The following is a 22544-nucleotide window of genomic DNA, read 5'->3' as shown; positions in this document are numbered from 1 at the left end:
CTCTCTGGATACCTCAGATAGAGACCAGGAGCCCGTCCTGGAACTGGAACTGAAGCTCTTGCTTGCTGCAGCAGTAGTACAGCTCACTTCTTTAATGTTGGAGCAATTTGCTTCGGTCATACTTAAAATATTGCAGGCGTTGTATTCCGTGTGTGGAACAAGGTGGTGAAAAGTGATTGGGGGTGGGGGAGAAGGGGAGGAGGGTTCCCAGGAGGATCATATGGATCATTATTCCTGCTTCACTTTTTCCTGAAAGCTTAGATGCACAGGGAGGGTGGGGGAGGCTGGCTGCTGTTAGCAGCCCTTTAGTGATGATGGATTTCTCATGTGTTTGTTTACACTGAGAAGTTCAAATAGTGACTTGCTCTGCCTCTAATACTGTGACTATTTTTTTATTTTTGAAAGGGAATGTGGAAATTAATTCCATCTTCCCAATTAACTTTCAGTACCTCTTAGGGACAGATTAAAATGCAGGATTCCCTAAGTTAACTGAAGTCCTCCAGTACTCTGTGTCCAAATGTGTAAACTCAAAAAGTAGACGCTGATCTCTCATGTTGTCAGGGGAGAGAGAACATAAACGTTTGAGAGGCAGCTTTATGTGTGCCGTGGCTGAGGAGCTGGCTGTGCATTTGTTCCCTCAAGTGCTTTCTAAATTCATCCTCAGATTTCAGGCTCATGCTCCTGGGAATATAATCACTCAGGCTCTGAGTTACATCAGTGTGGATGGCAACCGTATGTGACCTCTGGGATTCAGAGGCTTCAGCACTCGGTGTTTTTCCCTCACAAGCATGACTAGGTTGGGAAGGCTGCCTGTCTTTCAACAACTACTGCTTGTTTTAGAAAGATAGCAGAGGAATAAGAAATGGAAATTTTAAATTATCCACAATTTTCTCTTGTGGTATCTTCACTTCTTGTTGTTTATGAAGTAGGCTTAACCTATTTGGGCATCTCTAACACACACTCCCCCTCAGACAGTAAATGCTAAATGACAGAGAGCTTTTGTTTTGCTGCTGCTGCTTTTATCTTCTGGCCCTTTGCCTTTGCTGTGGCTGAGAAAGCAGAGTAATGGAAGTTGTGACTTCGAGTGTTAATGGCTGGTGGATTGGGTATGGCTCTGGAAGCATTTATGGGATATGCAGCATGAGTCATTTATTTCTTAGCATCCTTTTTAGCTTCATACCCTCAACACAGACCAGGCAGTGCTCTCCTAATAAACATCTCAGTAACCAAGCAGGACTCCTAAATTGTTCCAGGGTAATTCAGACTTGCCACAATATCTTCTGAGAGTGGATAGAGGTTAACTACAGGCATTAAAAATTAATCTGTAAATTTTCAATGTGCTTCCAAAGAAGCAATTCCTCAGTAATTATTTATGCAAAATATTTTAGGCATGCCAAGATTTTATTTGTTGTTATTTGATGTTGTAACTGGAAGTATAGCATTCATATGGTCAGTATGCTAGGGCCTTGGATTTGCAAATTCTTAACTGTTTGCAAATTGCTTAACTTCCAAGATAAGGGAAAAGTTCCCTTTGGTACCTCTTGAGTGCAGTGGGATATTTCAAGTTACTGATACACCTACATCTTTGCATGACTGCATTTTCTTTTTTTTTACCATATCATCAATCACATGCAGCAATTACTTCTAGCAAAATTACTCCTTTTGCCCTAAACTCTACATGAACTGTGAGGAACTCAAATGTTCTTCCATGCTTTGTCATTTGCATGTTTTGCTTTAAATATGGATGAATTTTTCCCTTATATTGAGCTAGGTCAGATTACAAACAGAAGAGATCAAGTCCCCACAAAAGCAAACACATTTTATTTTCCTGTGTTTAAAAATCCAAACATTTAGGGTCATAGCTTTATGTTGATTGTATTAAATGGGCTGCCTGAAAATATATGTTCCCTGCAGGTAATTATTGATTTAAGGTAGATTGGGTTTTACTCGGGGGAATTATCTCCAGCATGTGGTGTAATTTCCCTGTAGTGCTATTCCCTTTAAAAAGAGTGGAAGATAATGGGACTAGGTGTGACCTTAAGAGGTCATCTAGTCCATCCTTCTGCCCTAAAGCAGGATCAGCTGTGCTTAAGTCATTCCCAACAGATGTTTGTCTAACCCCAGCATGTCTTGCAGACAGAAAAGCAAGATTGCAAAAAATGAAAAGGAAGACGTAGGATCCGTTCCCTGTGTGGTTTTCCTTGTTAGTTACATCAGAAATAGAAACATAAATAGAGAAATCCAAACAGGTCAGTCTGGGTATATCTATTACGATTGAAAAACTCAGATTTCCAGTTCTGTGTTTTGTCCTGCATAAAACACTGAAGGAAGCTGCAGCAGCACAGATGATGGATCTGTACTGCTCCACTCTAAAAGTGGTACTTTAACTTGCTGTCACAGCATGTGCCAGCACTGTCATTTTGATTCTGTTCAGCATACATTAATTACAAACTTGTCCCAATTCCTTCGTCTGCTCTTGGGTAAAATGAACAAGCTTTCAGCATTATTGAATGCCAGAAAAATTGCTTTGATTGATTCATAATACTGAATCTCCCTTGAACCTGCTTAGTCACAGGTTTACGACTCTGGCTGCTGACAAAGGTGCCACCAGCGTGGCAGTTCATGGACTTGGAAACTGTAGTCAAGACAATTTAACCACTTCAGACATGTTTGGAACTGTTTCATATTTAATAGTTGCAAACAGAAGTCTAATGTAACAAAGATGTCGTGTGCAAAAGTCTTGGAGAAATTTCAGTCAGATGAAATCTGTAAAATGCAAATATATGATGATGTAGGGTCTGTATGGTGAACATTACCAGCATTTTCCAATGCTGTTGACAGATGGGATGAAAGATAAGTAAAGAATCAGAGATTAAAGATAAATGATAAGGAGACATTGTAACTGTAGATGATGATTTCTACTTTTTCCAAAGCTCAGTTTCACAGAGGTTAGAGGGCTTCCCCCCTCAACCTCCACCTGTTTTTGTTACCCTCCTGATCACCATATCTCTGACAGGAGCATGCTTCCAGGTTGAAGAACCCTGGGCACAAAACTGCTAATGAGCAATTTAATCAGTAAGAACATAAACCTGCAACATGAGCAGAAAGCTGGAATGGCAATTGACTCCCACTTTTCCACCCCTTCCCCAACTCAGTGTCGTGGTTTCTCTCTCTCTTTTCTAATTAAGCTTCCCTTAGTGCAGAATTAATGTCAATAATGAAGTGCATCCCTTCCTTAGGGAAAGCCTCCTGGCATCTCCCTGCTGTTTGTTCATGCCCTGTCATGCCCCATGTTGTCAGTGATCCAGCAGATACCACATCTTGCACTGCCATCTCTGTTATTCCCAGTGTCAGTAAGTTTTATATGTACAGGTGTTTTCAGTGTGCTAAGGGGAAGAAAAATTCCTCTGGGCAAAACCATTTTCTGAAAGTTTAAATAAAACGTATTGGTGTTATAAATTAAATGTTCACACTGATGCCAAGCATCTCTGAGATTTGTTGAAGCTATATATGAATTGTATGTTATAGATATTTTACCTCAGATCCGAGGCTTAGCCTTAATATAGGCAAATTTCAATGGCTCTTTAAAGACTAGTTAATTTTCCACTGCAATGACTCTGAAGAAGGATTTTAGGACCTAAGACGGACTCGTGTTTGGCTTTAGGTGCAGCTCTTTCCTTTGGGTAGAATTCAGCATAAGGAGTGGGTTTAGCCCCACCTGGAAGTGCATTTTGTGCAGGGTAGCACAGCCCAAGAGGCCATGGTTGTACAAACACAGACCTAAACTGCAGGGACAGGAGAGCTGGTCACTGACTCACTTCTCCATCAGATATTTCATCTGTAAAACCTGGGCAGAGAAGGGGAGAGAGGCTTCTCAGATTTCTGAGGAGATTACTTAAAATCCAATCTACAGTTGGCTTTACAGAAGGTGTTTTAAGCATCTTTTATAGCTCCAATCTCCCTGTGCAGCTCTGGAACTAGAGCTCACTGTCATCACATTGACTGCCCAGCCTTTGGCAATGTGTTATCTGTGTATCTTGCTTTGGATGGGATTTATTATTTCATGTTAAGTAAACGTTACCCCTTGCTCCTAGGTACAATTCCACACTCACTTTTGAATTGATATTACACTTCATATTCCCTAAGGTGGTGAAAATATGCCCAGGCATGGAAGGTGAGGGAGAGAACAAGGTTAAACTGTTTCATCACCAGCAAACCTCAGTGTGAAAACCTGAGGTCCACACAGTGCACGTGAAAAATGTTTAAAATAACTTCTTCTCGCAGTTAGTCACCTCTGATTCCATTTTTTCTATATTATCTGTAATGGGTGGGGAGAGAGAGAGAGAGAGATCACACCAAGGGTCGCAGCTTACATGCACTGAAATCAAACCCTGCAATTAAATGACCTCACAGGGTGTGTATCATCCTAAGGCAGCATCCTGCATTTGGCAGACCTTTGACCTCTTTGGTGAGAATCACCCGTGCTGATCAGCTGGAGAAAACATTCAACAGATGGGCCATTCTTAATCTTCTGCCACACACTCGAGCACAGCCAGATAACAGCAGTAACTGTGGATTGCTCAGCCTTTAGCTCTGTGCAGAGCAGGCTCCTAGAAGCAGAAACAAAAAGCCTTTCTTTGAGATACTGGGGGGTTTTCCCTGTTTTTTTTTTTCCCCAGTTTTTCCCACGTTGCTCCCTTAGTGTGTTGGATGTGTGTCCCCTCTCCCCACACTCATCTAAGATTTTTGAATGGTTAAAATGCATGGTGGCTCTCAGGTAAGACTGGGGAAATACTTTCCAGAGTAATGAGCACTTAAATCACTGTGTCTGATGGTTTAACTCCTGAAAGCAGATTATCAGCTTCACAGTGCATGTAGTGCATGGCTTTGAAACATCAGTGGCACAAGCTGGTTTTATTCTTTGCTTCATTTGCTTCTTTATTGACATGAAACAAATAAACGTTTCCATTGTTGGCAGCATCGGTAATGAAGGCATCAGTAGCTACAGTGCTGAAGAGCTGTCCAACCCAAACTCAAGCATGGTGTCTTCAGAGGTGACAGGACAGAACGCTATCTTGCAAGAGCAAGGAGGACAAACAGACTCTAATTTCTTAAAGCACTCTACTGAAGCAAGAGACACAAGGCTGCCTGTCTTAGTGCCTCCTGCAGACTGGGCCAAAGAACACGTCACAGCAGATCTCACAAGCAGCACTGACAAGTTCCCCACCTCAGATTACAGCAGAGCACTGCCATCACCAGCTCCAGTGAGTGACAAAGAAGAGGGATTAGCAAATGCCAAGTCTGTGGACAGAGGGCCAAAATGTGATAATGTTGCTGCCTCCTACACCAAAACCAGCAAGAATGAGCCCAGAATGCCAAGCCTGGAGCCCAGCCCTGCTGCTGCAATCACAGAAATGCAAGGAGTTGCACAAATGAGTTTGAGTGAATTAGGATCTCCCCATCAGAGTGAACAGCTGGGTGGCATGACGGAGCCACATGTCAGCACATTTCCCCGGGGTAAAGCAGCAGGAGATTATTTTACTGCTCAGGAGGCCGAGCAGGAGCGAGGAGTTTTGGAAGTAGGTCAGCTGCAGGCAGTAATGCAGCAAGGTAGACAGGACACAGATGGTGGAGAGGGTCTGCTAATGAAAAAGGAAACCTTAATCCTAAATTATCCAGCAACAGGAGGCTCAGACAGTGAAAAATTTGGAGCAATTGTGAATGCTCAGGGCTTCACTGAGATCAGTGAAGTCTGTAATCTACAGATGGGGGCTGGAACAACAGCTATGGGGAATGAGGCAAATCCAGCTCTATCTGTAAGCAAAAGGAAGCAATCAGAAGTTTGTACTTTAATGTCAGAGTTGCCTTCTAACCCTCCAAATCTCTTCCTGGTACCAAAGCCTGAAGAGCCTTCGAGGGAATATGTGCCTGGGAATGACTCTCAAGATCCACTGAGGAGTGAAACAGTGAAAACAGCCTCTGAAAAAAACAAATCCATTTTTCAAAGAGAGCTTCAAAAGGAGGATGAGCTTGTTAGTGCTGAGCATTTCAGTGTGCCTTTATCGTTTAAGCAAGAGGAAGAAGAAAAATCAGCTGTCACAACTGAAAGCCCAAAAGATGAAGCCAGTAGCAATGAAATTATAAAAGCTGATGCTGTGTCTAGAGAAAGCACCACACTTTCTGAAACAGAAAGCATTATCAGTCCCACCAAGGAAAATTCACTGGTAGATAAAAGGTTATTACTGGAAGAATATGCATTAAGTACTTCTTTGAGCAGATCCACAGAGCTGTATCAAAAAGAAGTTGAGTCGGATGTAACAGGAGAAAAAAATGTAATCAGAACAGAGGATACACAAATGTCAGAAACCAGTGAATTACTTGAGGGCTCAAGTGAGGCAGGAAGACAACTATTGAGCTCTGTTAGTAGCCATTACCAGGACACAGTAAATACCCACTTGGAACACAATCCTGAAGAATTCAGCCTTTGTGAAAACCCTTCAACAGGTGACCAAGGGGAAGAAGGTGAGGGAAAGCCTCTGAATTTAGACAGTAACTTGAAAACACCTGAAGGCAGTCCACAGTCTCTTGGTTGTAAACCTGAACAACAAATGAGTAAAGAGAAAACAGCTGCCCCAGGTGACCTGGAGAACAAGCTCCTGGCTTCACCACAGTTTGCAAGGGAGGAATGCCCACGGAGTTCTGGTTGCTTTAACACTGAGCCAGAAGGCAAAACTTCAGGCCAGCCAGGCTGTAACAGGACTGAAAAGGTTTGTTTAGATGGTGCACACAGTTCACTGCTTCTCCACCCTGGGAACAATAATATTGAACAGAGTAAGCAGGACGAATCCTGGGAAAAGGCAAAAGAAGCTGTGTTGGAATGTGAATGCAAAGCTGAGAGTCAAGAAAAGCCTGAGAGCTCTAGCAAGTCAGGAGAAAGTGCAAAAATGCCCAAATTAAAACTTGATCTGCAGGGCTTGGACGAGTTGGCAGGGGCTGTGGATCTCATGGCTGTGCAAACCGAGGAGGCCCCACTGGCTCTGGAAACCAAAGGACAGAACGGTCACACCACTGAAGTGCCTCGCAGAGATCCAGAGCAGGAACCTGCAGCTGCACCAAGCAGTGCTGGGGATGGAAAACAACAGGAGGAGAAGCACCAAACTGCAGTGCAAAGTTTCATGGAGGACAAAGAGTTGGCACTGGGAAGCGAACGCAAACTGAGTGTGCCAGTGCAAGCTCAGCTGGAGCAAGTGGGTGCAGAAAGTCACAGAAATATGCAGAGGGCTGGCTCAGAAACCCCTGAAGCTGCAGTTGGTACTTCAGGACTTACTGCTCAGCAAGTGCACGTGGAGGAAGGGGGTGGCAGCCACATCACTGCAAACAACTGCTCCTCTGAGAGTGACACGTGCGGCTCTTCAGAGGCCCCGGAGCGCAGGGTCGGGGAGCTGCAGGAAAACGCAGGTGTTCCAACTGCTCCTCCTCAGGCAGAGCAAACGGGGCAGTCGGTGTCTGTGGCTGGTGTCACTGGCTGGAGTTCAAATACACAACCTGAACAACAGGAGCACCAGAGCAGTCTGACAGCTGTCACAGGGGCAGAGGATCAGGAACACAAAGAAAGGGCCCTACAACCCCAACGGCCGTTGGAGGCAAATGATGACAGCAACACATCACAAATGCCTCTGAACGTTTCAAACAGCCTTAATAAAGGATCTCCTGTGCTGGGTCAGTGCAACTCAGACAGAGCAAAAGAACAGGAGCAGGATAACAGCAGAGCTGAGGATGTGTGCAGGGGTGAGCACCAGCAAAACTTTTCTGGTGTGACCACGCTTGATTTGCAAGATTGCAACGAGCAAAACAAAACCGATCTCCAGGCAGAAGAAAACTGCTGCAGTAAGCAAAACTCCAACAAGCCCGAGCAGGGTAATAATTCTTTGATCTCGGCCAGACAGCATGAAGCAGCATGTCAAAGCAATGCATTTTGTAAAGAATCTGACAAGAATGAACAGCCAGGCAGCATGTGCAGGATAGGGGATAATACTGCTGAAAGCTGTGCTGCTGCTATAAACACTCTCCCAGGGACACAGGATTCAGCAAGTGCCACTAACATATCACAGGCTTTGCCAAGTGATACAGAAATAGCACATACTTCTGATAATTCTGAGAAAAATGATCCTCAAATATCTCGTCCAGAAACTCAAAGGAAAATGCCATTAATGGCAAAAAACTCGAAAAATATTCTGACCACTGATGGGGAAATCATCCAGAAAGATGGAAATGCAGAGATAAGTTGTGAGGACAGTGCTGCTGTGCCAGAAACAAGCACTATGAAGCCTGACAAAAGTCCAGGGGCACAAGGATCTCCTTCACCATCACAGGCACACGGGGAAGTAATTCCCACTGATAAATTGTATAAATCCAGCTGCATTCAAAAGCCAACAGAGCAGCCTGGTTATTGTCAAGCAGATTTTACAGCCCTCTCTACCCTCTCTACCTCTGTATTCAGCCATCCCAGCCAGCAACCTGGAAATACCACAGACAGGGGTACTGGGGAGGAATCACTAAATAATGAGCTGGAAGTTGTAGCGTGTCAAAACACCTTAGAAGGTAATCCTAATTTGCAGGTTCCTGCAGGTCCTCAGGTGTCAGCACATGTGGGTCCTGTGGCAGGTATGTGTGGGGGTGAAAAAGACTGTCCAGACCAAAGTTTTCAGGGTGATGGAGACAGAAGTTTCGCCCTGCCAGAGACTTTAAATGTAGGGCAGAGAACTGGAAACTTATCACAGTTCAACTCTGAGAAGCTGAAGAAAGAGATCTCTGCAATTAAATCCAAAAAAACAAAAAGTGAGCTAAACTTCAAAGAGCAGCAAAGTGACAGTTCAGCAGAGTCTCTGTTAGCTCTTCCTACTCCAGAAGGGAAGCTACTGAGCCTTTCATCATCACAAGAAGGCTGTAATGAGGAAATTGCAACCAATATCTGCGTAGATGACAAGCACGGTGAGATCTTAAAGAAACCTGGGAACACAGAAAAAGTGGGAGAGCTTTCAAAAGAGAATAATAACATAACCAGGCCAGACATCAGTATTTCCAAGCAGTCTGCAGAGAACTCTGGAAAGGAGCATGAGGCTCTGACTTGCAGCTCTCTGGATATTGGCTCCAGCATCCCAGACTTCAGGGAGCACATCAGCCAGATATTTAAAAAAACTGTCCACAGCACACTGAGTGCTGAATTACCCCAGCTTTTGCCTGAAAACCATGCAGGCTCCAAGCAGAGTCCAGTGGCCAAGGATACAGCAGAACTCTGTGGTGCTGAGAACTTTTCAGAACCAAACAGGGCGGGCAAAGGAGCTCCCGAGGGCACCTCAGAAGCAGAGGGGCAAGAGTTATCTTTAGCTACTGAGACTTCCTGCAGAGCTGCCGAGGGCAAATCTCTGCAGCAAGAAAACACCGTGGCAGAGCTGCCACCAGCAAGTCTCCAGGACACTGAGGAAAACAGGCAGCCCAGTAGCTGTTTAGAAGTGGTCCCTGGCTCGGATGGAGCTACACCTGCTGAACGTGCTCTGGGAAATCTGCAAAAGCCAGACAAGCCCAGTGAGAGCAGTGGGATGGAAAGAGAGGAGGGCGTGTGCGCTGGTGGCGTTGATCCTGAATCGCTAATAAGCTTAGAGATAAAGAAGCAAGGACCAGCTTCATTTGATGGGGCAGCAGCTGAGAACTTCCCTGCATATTCCGACAGTCAGCGACGACCCGCCGGAGCTGTTATCCCTGCGGGCGACGCGCGGCAGAGGGACAGAGAAGATGCTGCTGCCACAGAGGGAAATAACTTAATTACAGGGTGTGGTGCAGAACCAGTTTCATCTGAGGAGGATGTGAGCCTCGCTTCTGAAAGGTGCCAGGATCCCAAGCCAAATGAACAGGCGGGAGGTGAGCACGGTGATCCAGACGCTGCCAAGAGCATCTCTGACATGGCCGCTTCAACCCTTGTCCCGGGAGGATCCTACAGCCACGGAAAACTGTCAGACAGTTTTAATGTGTCACCCGAGGGAAATCGGGAGGCACACGTTCACGGCAACTTCATGGGTGACATTAAGTCTCAGGATGACATGCAGGTGGTACAGGACGATGCAGTAAATAGGAAACGCTTGGAAACATTTGAAAATTCACAAGATGCACAGCAGGAAAAGAACGTGACCGTGCGTGGGTTAATAGATTACTTAAAAAATGAAGTAAGCCAGGATGATTGCGTGCAAACTGACTCTAAAGTAGAATCTAGCAGTATGACTGAGGGAGATGCTAAAGAGAACAGGGACACAGTGATAAGCACGGCAAAGGCAGGTAACGAAAAAACTGGAGACGTCCCTGAAACAGGTACTGCAAGGATGTTAGTCACTGGGGAAGACAACATAGCCATAAACACAAGCACTGGAGAGCAGGAGGCAGACCTGTTCAAAAATCACCCTCCAACCCTCCCTGTGGTAGAGCAGAGTGAGCCTTCTGCACGTGCAGATCTCACTGTTGCTGAAAATCGGCCGAGCAAGATGAATTCAGAACGTGAAAGCTCACTTCAGGATGCCAAAGGAAAGCTATCACCGCCTGCATTAACTGAGCCTAAGAGCCTTGACCTCAGTGAACTTCAAAACATGGCCGTGGCAGGATTACCTCCTGAAAGGTATTTACTTTGAATTGCTATGTGAAATGGTTGTCAGGGCCCCGGGGTGGACAGAGGTACAATTTTCAGGGCAGATACCCGTTGTCTGGGCAGTTTGGGAGGGCACAGCACCTACTGTGTTCTTAAGTATATCTTAAATATATGTTGCTTCTAAATGTAGACTATGTGGAAAAAATAATTTGTGAGGACAGAGAGGCCCTAAAAGCTGAGGAGCACAGTTCTTACCTGTTCCATCTGCTGGTCCAGATTCCTGCCCTTACCTGTGTGGATTTGCTCACACTTCAGTGTTCACACCTCGTAGCCTAAAGTTAGGCATACAAATAGCACTTCCTAGCCTGAAGTTAGCAGAGTTTTGCCAAAGTTTTGGTGACCCAGTTAAATGAGACCTGCAGCATTCACATGGAGTGCAGTATTTAAAAACAAGGCTACGGAGTAACCCAATTACTCACTCTGTTAGTTGTCTGGGCCTCCCTCTTATCCTCCCGTACAATATAATTGCACTGACAGTGCCTTTGATCACTGTGTTATTCAGTGTTTCTAATGGCATGGAATTGTTTCAGATGTGAGTTCTTCTGAGCTGGGACTTGTGGAGCTTCAGAGTTGTTTTTCATTTCATGTTTATTTATTTTCCAAACCTAGCAGTAACTGCTTTAACAAAGTTAAGATTCCTTTTTTTTTTTTTAACGAGCTTCTACTTTGCTGTCTGAATTTTTAGTTTGATGTGCAGTTAATTCAAAATAATTATGACCTTAGAATAAGTGCTTTCCTTCCATCTATTGCCTTGATGTAGTCATGTCACTGCTTCCTCTGTAACCTCACAACTTCCTTGCACACTGTCCCTCTCCTTCCCCTACTGGAGGAGGCACCAATAGCTGTAACTGCTGGGATAACAGCAGAGAGAAGGGTACAGTGAAAAGCTGAACTATATCAGACAATATCAATGAATGGTCTGCAGAGATGGAATCTTTCTAAGTAAAACCAAAAACTGAATAAGGAGGGAAAATATTTCAGTGCCACATTCCTTCAAGGTCAAGATGATAAAACCATATTGGAAGTGAAAATACCTGAAGCATTTCTGTTGTTGTGAGAATGTGGGGGAATTCTTCCTGCTGTATGCGAGTCAGGGATGGAGGCTGACTAGGATCTAATTGAGCAGAATGTACATTAAAAGAATATTGGAAGTGTTGGAAACCTGGGCTTTCTCTTTAAGGATCCGTCTATAAAAGGACAAGGAAATTAGACCCCATTATTCCTCTCTAGCTCTTTTCCTTTCTGTTTGCTTCCCTTTATAGGATGAGAAGGTTCACAGTGGGTAGCTTTGAAATTCCCAAACAAATTGCTGGCATGGCCTGGCTCAGGAGCCATAAGGGACCATGGGCAGTGCATGCATATATATATATATATATATATATATATGTCTGTGCATGTGTTCCATATCAGGGCGGGTACCGTACTTTAAATAAATACCTGTGGTGAGCAGGGCAGGGTTCTTGAAACAGCTGCTGACAATTCATGGAGTACTTGCTTCATACTTGCATATGCTTCAGGAATTCATTATCACCTGTTTTTCCAGCATGAGTGTTGGTATCAACAGGCAGCTGCTGCTTTTGGACTGTGACTGTCCAAAGGGCTGAAGCACTGGGGACTCTCAGAGGTACAGAGGAGCCTCTGCTTTTGATCAGGCTCGTTTCTTAGAGGAATATGCATTGATAATACAAAAGAGAAGCAGAAGGCATTAGTTGAGCTGGCTGGTCTGTCTTTATCAGGTCCAATACACTGACCAGTCCAGTTTTCCTCTGAGATTAAAGCTGGTTTTATATCATTAAATGACAAGGTGTGCTCCATATGCTGTGTAAGCTGCTGAGTGGTTTGCAGTGGTTTATTGCCCTGTCATCCTTGCAGAGGATAAACCACTACAGACATGCAAAATAAGGTGCATGTTTCTAAGAGCTGACTGCGGGGATATGGACCTGATGGAAAGAACTGCAGGGATAAAGAATCCTACCCAGCTCTCAAAATATATAGCAGTTAGAAGTATGTTATATTTAGGGGAAGGAAATGGTTCTGAAATGGGTCCAGAAGAAAGTTCTGATTTACTTCAGCATTGTTTTCTTCCCTCTCCACTGCTCCTGTACAGCTTCATCTCTTACATGATCCCTTATTTTGAAACCACACTGAACTGTGCATGAGGGGGGCAAAGCTGTGTGATCTGACTCTTAAATCCTTGTTAGGATAGTTCTTCCTGTAGAGGAAATAGAGGAATTTCTTCCCTTTGTGGCAATGCAGTGGGAGCAGGGTGGTCTTGAGATGAACAGTGGATCCAAGCACTGCCTGCAGCAATTCCTGCCCCCACCTCCTTTAGGAGTAGAACACTGGTCAACTAATAAGGAGAGTCCTGAAGGCAATAGTACAGCACCAATGACTTCCCTTCAAATCTTCAGTAAAAAGGACAATTATTTTTGGAAAGGAGGTTGTGGCTGAAGCATTAGTCCCCCTTTCTTGTGGAAGTATTCCTGTGCTATTTGCAGAAGCAGGGAAGGGGTGGATTTTGGCAACCCTATCTGCACTGAAAAGGAGTAAAAAAACCCCCCTTTTTTGATGGTTTTGATGTTTTTAGCTCTCTCTACTGAATCTGTAACTGAAAATCTCTGTTCCTGATTGACACATCTGGGCATCAAAATGTTGTTCTTCCTGCTTACTACTGGGCATCCAACTGCTTCATTTTGCTGTTGGAGTTCTACTTGGAAGGGAAGACCAGGACTTGAGATGGGGTTTTTTTCTCCTTTTGCATTGGATACCCACACATCTGTAATGTAACCCCACACATCTTTCTTTTCTGGAGAGTGTAGGCAGGGAGTCCTTATGTCCCTGAAATGCCCCTGTTTGCACCATGGCCTGTGGCAGATATCGAGCAGAACACGGAACAAAATTGGAAATGATGGCAAAATTTTAGGGATTTTTAGAGGTGGCATTGATTTTTTGATAACTTCCTGTAATTCAGCTGTCTGGTACATGCAGACTGCCATTGTTTCTTGGAAAAAGTACCGAGGGAGCTTTTTGAAGTGGAGATGGTGAAGTCATTCCCAGATGTGCATCTGTGAGGTACAGAGAACACATTGCATCGTTCCCTGATTTGTTGGTTTGGCAAAAGGCTCAGCTTGTTAACAGGCCTTTGGGTGTTCCAGGCTCTCAGAGATGCTGGGGCTGGGTGTGCCCTGAGGAAAGAGCACAAGCAAGCAATGACACCCATGTTTTTGGAGAATGGAGAGTTCTGCTGCACTGACTCACTTTTAAATCTAAACACTGTTCTTATATGGGAAGTACGTTGCAGCAGTTGGAGTCAGCAAAGCTACTTGAAAAACATTCTTTATGTCCTATGCATAGGTCAACAAGATCTCTAAAGTTGGCCCAGACATACTTTTGGATTTGCTTCATACTTTGTTCTTGCCATCAAAAATTGGCGAGTTCAATAACTCCAAAGAGAATGTTCACTCCTTAGTAACTACTGACTGGTCTTTTTTGTCTGTGTAACAAATACAGTATTAAATATTTTAACAGTCTTGCTGGATGAGGTGGGGAACATAGAACTGCTTTTCAGATCAGTCAAGTGGGTTTTGAGCACTAAGGAAGGCTTTGTGTCGTGAGCAGCTGAAAACAAGAGTCTGGAGTTAAAAGGAAACTTGTCAAAACAGTGATTATGCAGCTCTTTATTTCCCTATTTTTGACCTTCAAAATTGATTCGGGTGTGCAGCATCTCAGGATCACAAAACAAAGGGAGAAATAGCTGGAGGTGATTTACACATAAATGAAGTGCACAAAATTAATTATTTGTCTCTCCTGCCCTTCTCCCTTAGCATCTGAATTCTTTCTTTCTCTTTATTTTCCTCCCATCTTGCTGTCATTGCTATCCTCAGTAGGTGCAGCTGTTAGTACAGTTGTGCTTTTGGAGGTGCAGGCAGCTCAGCCTGCAGACCTCAACTAAATTAACAGGATGGGGAGCTCTGGGAGAATTTCATCTGAGTCTGAGACATTTAATTTTGGTATTTTTCTATTCAGGAAGAGTAAAATGAAGATAACTTCACTCTTAAATAGACACCTCCCATTGCCTTCTAGGAAGTAAAAGGGAGCTTTGCCAACTATTCTAATGGATTCCATTGACTGAACTGACCACTGGTTTAGGCAGCATTCAAGTATTTATAAAATTTATGAAGTATTTATAAAAATGCTGATTTGATAGTATGCCCTGCTGTATTCAAAACACATGCCAATGGAAAACTGGCTGTGTGAGACCACACTGGTTATTTTTTTATTTTATTTACTTCTGCCTCTGCTACACAGGAGTACAGAAGTAGATCATCTCTGGTCCTGCCAAATTGTTGGTACTTCTTTCTACAACTGCTTTATGGAAAACATTCTGTAACACTCTTGAGAACTTGAGCCACATATTTATAAGGTATTGACATGGATGGATGATACACGAGCTTCTGTTTTCACACATCCTTCTGTGTTTCTCAAGACATTACATTTATCCAATCAAACACAGGCATTTGCTAAAGAAATCCAGCATGGACACTGCAATACTTTGTCCAATGTCTGGTCAGGGAGTTCAGCATCAATTTTTGTCTTCTTTTCTCATTACATTAAAAATTACTTTCATATTATTGTTTTTCTAAGTAGATTTCACCAGATGTATTTTCCAGCCTCGCTTCTTCCAAGTCAGCTGCCTGTTTTCTCAAAATCATTTTGGCATATCTTACAGATCCCCTGTTCTCTCAGTTCCAAGTCTAAATCTTCTGGCTCCTTGCAGAGTTGGACACCGTGGAGCTTGTTCCATGGTCCCTGTTTCTAATAGAATATGCAAAGTAGGATTAGCCCCAGCTTTGAACCCTTCCAAGGGCAGCTCTGAGAACAGCAATTACAGACACAGGCATATTCTCCATGACTTGATTGTGGCTTCCTTCCAGTTCCTCTGTGTCCTGGCATACTTGCACTGCACTAGTGCTTCTCAACAGAAACTCCTCTGGAGACATGTCTGAAGAGCCTCAACTCCAGAGTTCTTGACTTACCCTTTTCTTTCAGTTTTCTCTCCTGATTTATGTTGATGTCCTTGGAGCCTGTCTTACCAATATTTGGTCCAGGTGTATGGGAGCACACACAAGCATTGCTAACAACAGGAGGGGCTTTTTAAGGTATTGCAATACCTTAAAAGTACTCTGGAAAAATTAAAAAAAAAATGTTACATGTATCTATTTGGGCCTATTCATCTACACTCACCTCCCCAGGTTAACTCTCACAGTAGAGTCTCTTTGGCGTGTAAGAAGCTCTGCATCTCAAATTGCAATAATAGGTGTAGAAATGTTAATTGCTTCCATCAAAGGCGTGATTGTTCTCGATTCTAAGGTCCCTCTGAAATGCTGAGTGCCACCACTCTGTGCTGCTGGGAAGAACCAACCCCAGCATGTTATGGTAATCTTGTTCTCCTTGCTGAAATGTGCTCGGCATCTCCTCTTTGTTCATCCAGCCTTAATCCTTCCTCTGCCCTGCTCTCCCTGTTCAGTGTCTTCTCCACACATCCACTGTCCTCAGTAAAACAACCAGCTGTCCAAAAGTGCCCCAGGACTCCACGAGGTTGTTTCTAATTTAATGTCACTAATTTACTTTCTTTCCCTCTCACGCATTCCTTCGAGGACAGCTGTGTGAGGGAAGGCTGTGGCTGCAGCCTGTCCTAGAGCTGGGAAATGCTGGGCCAAAATCTCTGCTCCACTGGGGTGATATCAGCAAAGAATTTGGCCCTGAGCCTCTAAATGATCAGCCCAGAACAATGGTCCTGTGATCCTTTTCCACCCAGACCACCCTACAATCACCATACCCACAGCTGTCCCACTTTGCTTAAATAAGGGGGGTGTCTAGTTGTTTCAACTGATAAAAAATCAAATTAGGAAGATAGGGCTCTATGCAGGCAAGTAGGATTTAAATGATACATTGGCCTGAAGTACCTGGTGTTTTCCAGCCTCAAACCTGTCAATCTCAGCTTCTCTTTGTACATGGTGCTCTGAAAAACATGGAACATGTGCTCCATGAAACTCATCAAACTGCTTTTTAAAATTCTTTTCCAGCCTGTTTTTCCCAGCTCCTTTGGCTAATGAAACTCAAACAGTGTAATCAATAAAGCCTTTTTTTTTTTTTTTTTAAGGCACTCACTAGCTTATGTAAAATCTTTGGAATTTGTAAGCATGATAACATTGTTATGCTCTCCTAGCTGATGGAAATATCAAAGCCAGCTAAGAATAACTCTGCAGCAGACAGAGAAGATTGGATTTGTTTCCTGGAATGAAAGCAAAAAGCATGAATACACTGCTCAGTTTCTAACAACTAAGGAAAAAAAAATAAATGGACACTTAAAACTTCCATTTCCCTTTCTTAACAATATCATTAAATGAGTCAAAACATAGAGTTAGTTTGCTGGATATTTAAAAGTCTCCAAGACTTTCCACATCTTATTTTTTTTTTTTTTTTTTGAATTCTGTGATTGTACATGAAACTTATGTTGCATCCAGCGTTCTTCAAATCTTGTTCTTCTGCTAGAAACTCCAAATAAACTTGTTTTGCTAGAAAAGTTGTCACTGCAATTTGTGAGGCTTTGAGTCTAGCCTAGGGTCTTCTAAAAATCAATCTCACTTGTTTGGAAATTTGCAGAATGGCAGTTTTGCATCACTCTGATCCTCCAAGATGTAATGGGTTAACATTAAATTTTGCTTTTTTTTTTTTTTTCTTTAAAGAAGGAGGTTAAGGTAGAAGTCTGGGAATTCAAAGAGACAGCCATCCCAAAGCCTCACCAATAAAAATTGCTGGGAAATGCACAACCTAATTTTCAGCCACCACAAATGATGGTTGTGGGCAATCTGTGTGTGGAAAGTAGTGGAAATATAAAGTTCAGGTGTTTGTTACAGACGTGGCTTGGCTCTCTCAGCCAGGCTGCTCCCCAGTTAATTGGGTCTGTGGTTTTTGTGGAGTGAATAACTACGAACCTCTGGTTAGGAAATGCAAAAGAGAAACTCCTCTTTAATTCTAAACAAACTGAAGTACATTTATATGTGTTTGTTGCAAAATGGCCTTAACAGTGGGCACTAAGTTTTCACAGAGAACAATTTAAAATTGCACACGTAGATTTTTTTTTAAAGGGGCATGCAGGAATAAGACAAGCCTTGGGCTGCAGGAAGGTACGTTTAAGTGGAATATTGGGAAGAAATCCTTCCCTGTGAGGGTGGGGAGGCCCTGGCACAGGTTGCCCAGAGAAGCTGTGGCTGCCCCATCCCTGGAAGTGTCCAAGACCAGGTTGGATGGGGCTTGGAGCAACCTGGGCTAGTGGAAGGTGTCCCTGCCTATGGCAGGGGGTTGGAATGAGATGAGCTTTAAGGCCCCTTCCCACCCAAACCATTCTGTGATTTTATGATCTACGTTTAAAAAAAAATGCCCCCCCTATATACACCATCCTGATGCTTTCTGGATTTCCCTTCCACCTAACTGTTCCCTGGGAGCCAGGGAAGGGCACGGCCATGCCGTGGGATGTCTCCCTCTCATCAGCACACTCTCTGCTCCAGCTCTGGCCTCGGGAGAAATCTTTTGCAAGGCTTTCCTTGGCAGCTCTTTGATCTGTGGCTGCCCCAGCCAGCCTGTCCCTGCCCCCTGACAGCCACCCCTGCCCTGTCATTGTCTCCCCAGCCCTGCTGGGAGGTTGCTTATCTCTTGTTTTCCTCTTGCTTTTCAGCTTCTTTCCTCTCTCCTCCCCCAAGCCTTCTACTGAGGCAGGTCAGGCACACCTTAGCACGGTGTTCCTGGAGTTACAGCCTATCAGGTTCCCTGTGTTTAAGTAGCAGAGGGCACTGGGAGACAAGTTTTTGTGACAAAGGTGGGTTGAGATTGCCTCGCAGTAGGTGAAAGGGCTTTGGCACAGCAAGAGGGTAAGGAACAAACAGGGACAGGTGTGTTCCTTGAGAGAAACAACCATTTCATTCCAAAAATGCTGAATTTGGTTCTGTTAGCAGGAACACAGCTAGTCTGTCGCCACAGCTTTGTGCCAGACTGAAGTGCTGCAAGCAAAGAATATAAAAATTTATTTTAATGAATATTCCTCTCTCCGGGGTCCCCCTCCCCGTCAGGGCAGTTATACCTGCAGAAGCTATTTGTGAAATGGTTTCCAGATGACAAAAGAGGTTAATTCCCCCCGAAATGAGAGGGGGACCGAATGCTTGTACCTGTATCAAAAACCACAGTAACTTTTTCCATGGCAGGTTTCCTACTGCTTGGGAGGCAGGATACAAAAGAGATGCTCTCCCAGAAACTTTTAACTCTGAGATTCATCTGAATTCTTGCTGTCAGAGTAGGTGCTACAACCAAGTGAACCCTCCCTGCACCATGCACAGTGTTTGCTCCTCAATAAGCCAGACCTTGCAGCACAGGAGATGTTGGCAGTCTACATGTTTTTCAGCATTTTCATCCATTACAGTGTCTGATTTGGCATCTGGGGATCATTTGGTGTAGTCTTCTGTTTCCTGTGAAGGTTTCTGAATTGTTGAAAGCAGCAATGAGGACACTGAGGGGAAATCCCTATCTCCTGCTTCCAGACTAGATGGGGAAGTTCTCCTGAAACACACAATTTACCTGAACAAAAATCTGTTCCCTCCATTTGCTTATAGAAAAATCAGACAAGGGCTAGAAGGAGAAACAGTCCAAGAGTTCAAAAAAAAATTAGATAAAAATTAAACACTGATGAATACTTTTTTCCCCCTGTGGCCCAGCTCTAAATTGATGCTTTGAGAGGTCCACCAGCTATGGTTACTGTACCCTAACATTAAAAGGAGATACACAGTCCTACTAGGGGCTGGACAGAGTTCTGAAGAAGAGGAAGTATTAGTTTTGTCACCCAAGGTGTGGTGGACGCCACAGTTGAAGAGTTTGGAGACAGGGAGTCAGATGGGAAACTAACTCAGCTAAATTAAATCTCTGTAATCCTGGCATTGTATCTGAAATATCTCGATTGGGCATTTGGTAAGCAATGAATCTACTAACTCCCTTGCTGTGGGAGAGATATTATAGACATTTAACCTATAGTTATTGTATGGCCTGTTATAAACATGATAATGATCTCCCTGGGTAGAGACTCAATTAATTCCTTGGGTGCTGGCAGCTTGTATATGCAATTTGGTGTATCTCCATGCAAAGACTTAATTACCTGTAAAGCCACTCTTTTGTGTTGTAATAAACCCATAGGAAACCTAAGAGATTAATAAGGGCACACAACTAATTAAAACTGCTCCATTTTTTCATAGGTACAGAAACTTATGAGAAAGAAGGTAAAAGAATCTATAAGAAAGAAGATAAAGAAAGAAGGTAGTGATACCTGTAAGAAAGAAAGAAACCTATAAGAAAGCAGATTTAAAAAAAAAATCCATAAGAAAGCAGGTAAAGGAACCTATAAAGGAAGAATATTAACCTATAAGAAGGCAGGTAAAGAAACCTATGAGGAAACCTGTGCGACTTTAGGAACTGGAGTTTAACCCAAGAATTAGACCAGGAACAAAGTGATTTTGTTTAGATTTAAACATATGTTATTTGTTGAGCTATAAACACGTAAAGTTTCAGTGAAAGTTGTCAAAAACTTTGCCTCTGCATCCTGAAAACATTTAAAAAAGTTATCCTTAAAGTTGGGCCAAACACCATTCCTGCCTCCTGAAACTTTAAAAAAAAAAAAAAAAAAGTTGCCAAACGCATTTTAAAAAGTTAGGAGCTATTTGCGTGTGCTTTAAGCCTTACACACACACCCCGTAATTTAATCTCTCCACATCCACCCCTCCAGCAGATGGAAACTCCGAAATTCCACCGTAAAAAAACGGGAAGGGGGGGGGGGGGTGGGAGAAAGGAAGAAAAAAAAAAAAGAGGGAATTAAAACCCACGTGGGAGCCGGTTTGAGGGGGGGGGTCGTGGTCCTTTATTTTCCTTGTTTTTGCTCCTTTGTTGGCTGAGCTCGGGCGCCCCGCATCCTCCCCCGGCGGCGCTCGGATGCCCCGGGGCGGCGGTACCGGCGGGGCGGGGGGGGACGGGACGGGGCGCGGCAGCCGCGGTCGCTCCGGCCTTTCCTCGGGGAGCCTCATGGGAGGAGCCTCCGAGAAGCAGCTCCAGGCTCCTATTCCTCGGTCTTTTGTACGCCCCAGAGCTCGCCCAAAAAAAAAAAAAAACAAAAAAAAACCCCCCAAAAAAAAAAAAAAGCGGCGGCGGCCGGGAGCGGGGTTTTGTCGGAGCCGCCGGTCCCCGCCCGGGATGGTGGGAGTGGAGGGACTTGGTGTTCGAGCGAGGGGCTGTGGCGGGGTGTTGTGTTGGAAGCGAGGATGACTGGGAGTAGGAGAGCTGGTGATTATTTCCTGGCGTTGGTAAGTAGACACTTGTGAGAGGAAAAGTTTTTTCCCCCCTTTTTTATTTTCCTCTTCCCGTTTGAACAACTTTCCGAAACTTTTTCTCCTGCTCCCACAGCGCTGCCTCCGGCTCTGGGTGAGGATTAACTCTCCTTGCCTCCCCCAAAAAAAGATTGGAGGGTTTTGTGGCTCCTGCCATGGTTTCTGGTTGGGTTTGGGGTTTCTGCTCGAGAAAGGAGACTCTCTGTGTGCGTTGTTTGTACCGGGAAACCTCTGCCTCAGGTTTACTAGCTGGAATTTGGAAACTTTGAAATTCTGCAGCAATGACATCAGGACGTGACCGAGAGCCCTTCCGAGGCTCTAAAAGCTGCTCGGTGGTGACGTGATGGGCTTTTTATAATGGTTGACAGTTATTACAGCAAATATGCTTATTCATCCTGTGCAGGCGTGATTTATACTTCTGAGACTTTTATGTGGCTTTCTGTTGTCCCTCTTTTAGCTTGCAAAGGAAGTAGTGCTGTAACGCGTGTTTCAGTCCCATTAAGTGTTTTAATCTAGAATAATTGTGTTTGTTTATTGTATTAACTCAGCCTAAGTTTTAATGTGACCACAGTAATGTAGAACACTCAGGCAAAAAAGAAAAAAATATTTTTTTCTATTTTATTGTTATGACTGATCAAATCGATGATCAATCTGGGTAGGCATGTTACAGAAATCAAGGGCTTTCTAAGCAAGAAGGGCTGGGTGAGAGTGGAAGTGCGGGCCCTCAGGTAATGTGTCACTAAACACCATCCCCTGCCAAGATAACTTCTCTATCTTGTCAGGATTTCCACAAGCAGTGCCAGAAAAGTATCATTTCTGAGAATGACTCTCCGTGGTCACGAGTCCGGATGCCCGACAGCAACAGCGCTCTCCTGCCCCAGCAGGTCATTTGGAATTACCTGCAGGGACTGCCAGCTGCTCTGCACCTGGCTTTCTGGGGTTCCTTCTCATAGGTGGGGTATTGCCTTCAGGAAGCCTTTTAAAAAAACGCTTTCACGGCTCCAGAACGCAGTTTCTGCGTTTGTTTTCCTTTCTGATGTTGTTAGTGTGGAAATCTGCAGCGAGAGAAGGGAGTCCCTCGCTGCTGGAAGCGCAGCCTTGTGTCTGGAGCAGCGCAGCCGTGTGTTCCCACGAGGACTGCAGACACTTTGGGAGGTGCAGGTGGTTCCTGCTGCTTGGCCAGGACGATGGCAGGTCCCTCCCTTGGGGTCAGGTGTGACTCAGGTGCTGCTCCAGCCATGCTGGGCTGGGCTGGCTCTCCTGGGTGCTCTGAGCACCAGCACCCAGCACCCAGACCTGTTCTGCCGATTGCTCAAGTCCCGCTCAGAGGAGGAGCATGTAAATCTCAGGCACTGGAATAATTCCCCCAGGAGCCAGTTTTGGTACCTGGGTGGCAATGTCTTTCTTCCATAAGCGTAGAAATGCTGCCA

General features: G+C 44.3%; 1 protein-coding gene across 11 annotated transcripts in view; it reads left to right on the top strand.

Annotated features, from left to right (window-relative positions):
* TACC2 (transforming acidic coiled-coil containing protein 2) overlaps positions 1-22544 on the top strand; it is a 120484-nt gene that overhangs the window by 13894 nt on the left and 84046 nt on the right. For all 11 annotated transcript variants that reach the window (XM_064663620.1, XM_064663619.1, XM_064663616.1 and 8 more), the window contains exon 3: positions 4979-10663. In XM_064663620.1, coding sequence (XP_064519690.1) covers positions 4979-10663 — 5685 coding nt within the window. The remainder of the gene's footprint in view (positions 1-4978; positions 10664-22544) is intronic.

Source organism: Pseudopipra pipra, chromosome 8 (assembly GCF_036250125.1).
Source record: "Pseudopipra pipra isolate bDixPip1 chromosome 8, bDixPip1.hap1, whole genome shotgun sequence".
Classification (NCBI taxonomy): Eukaryota; Metazoa; Chordata; class Aves; order Passeriformes; family Pipridae; genus Pseudopipra; species Pseudopipra pipra.
The sequence above is the reverse complement of the archived record's forward strand: the minus strand, read 5'-3'. Positions and strand labels throughout refer to the sequence as shown.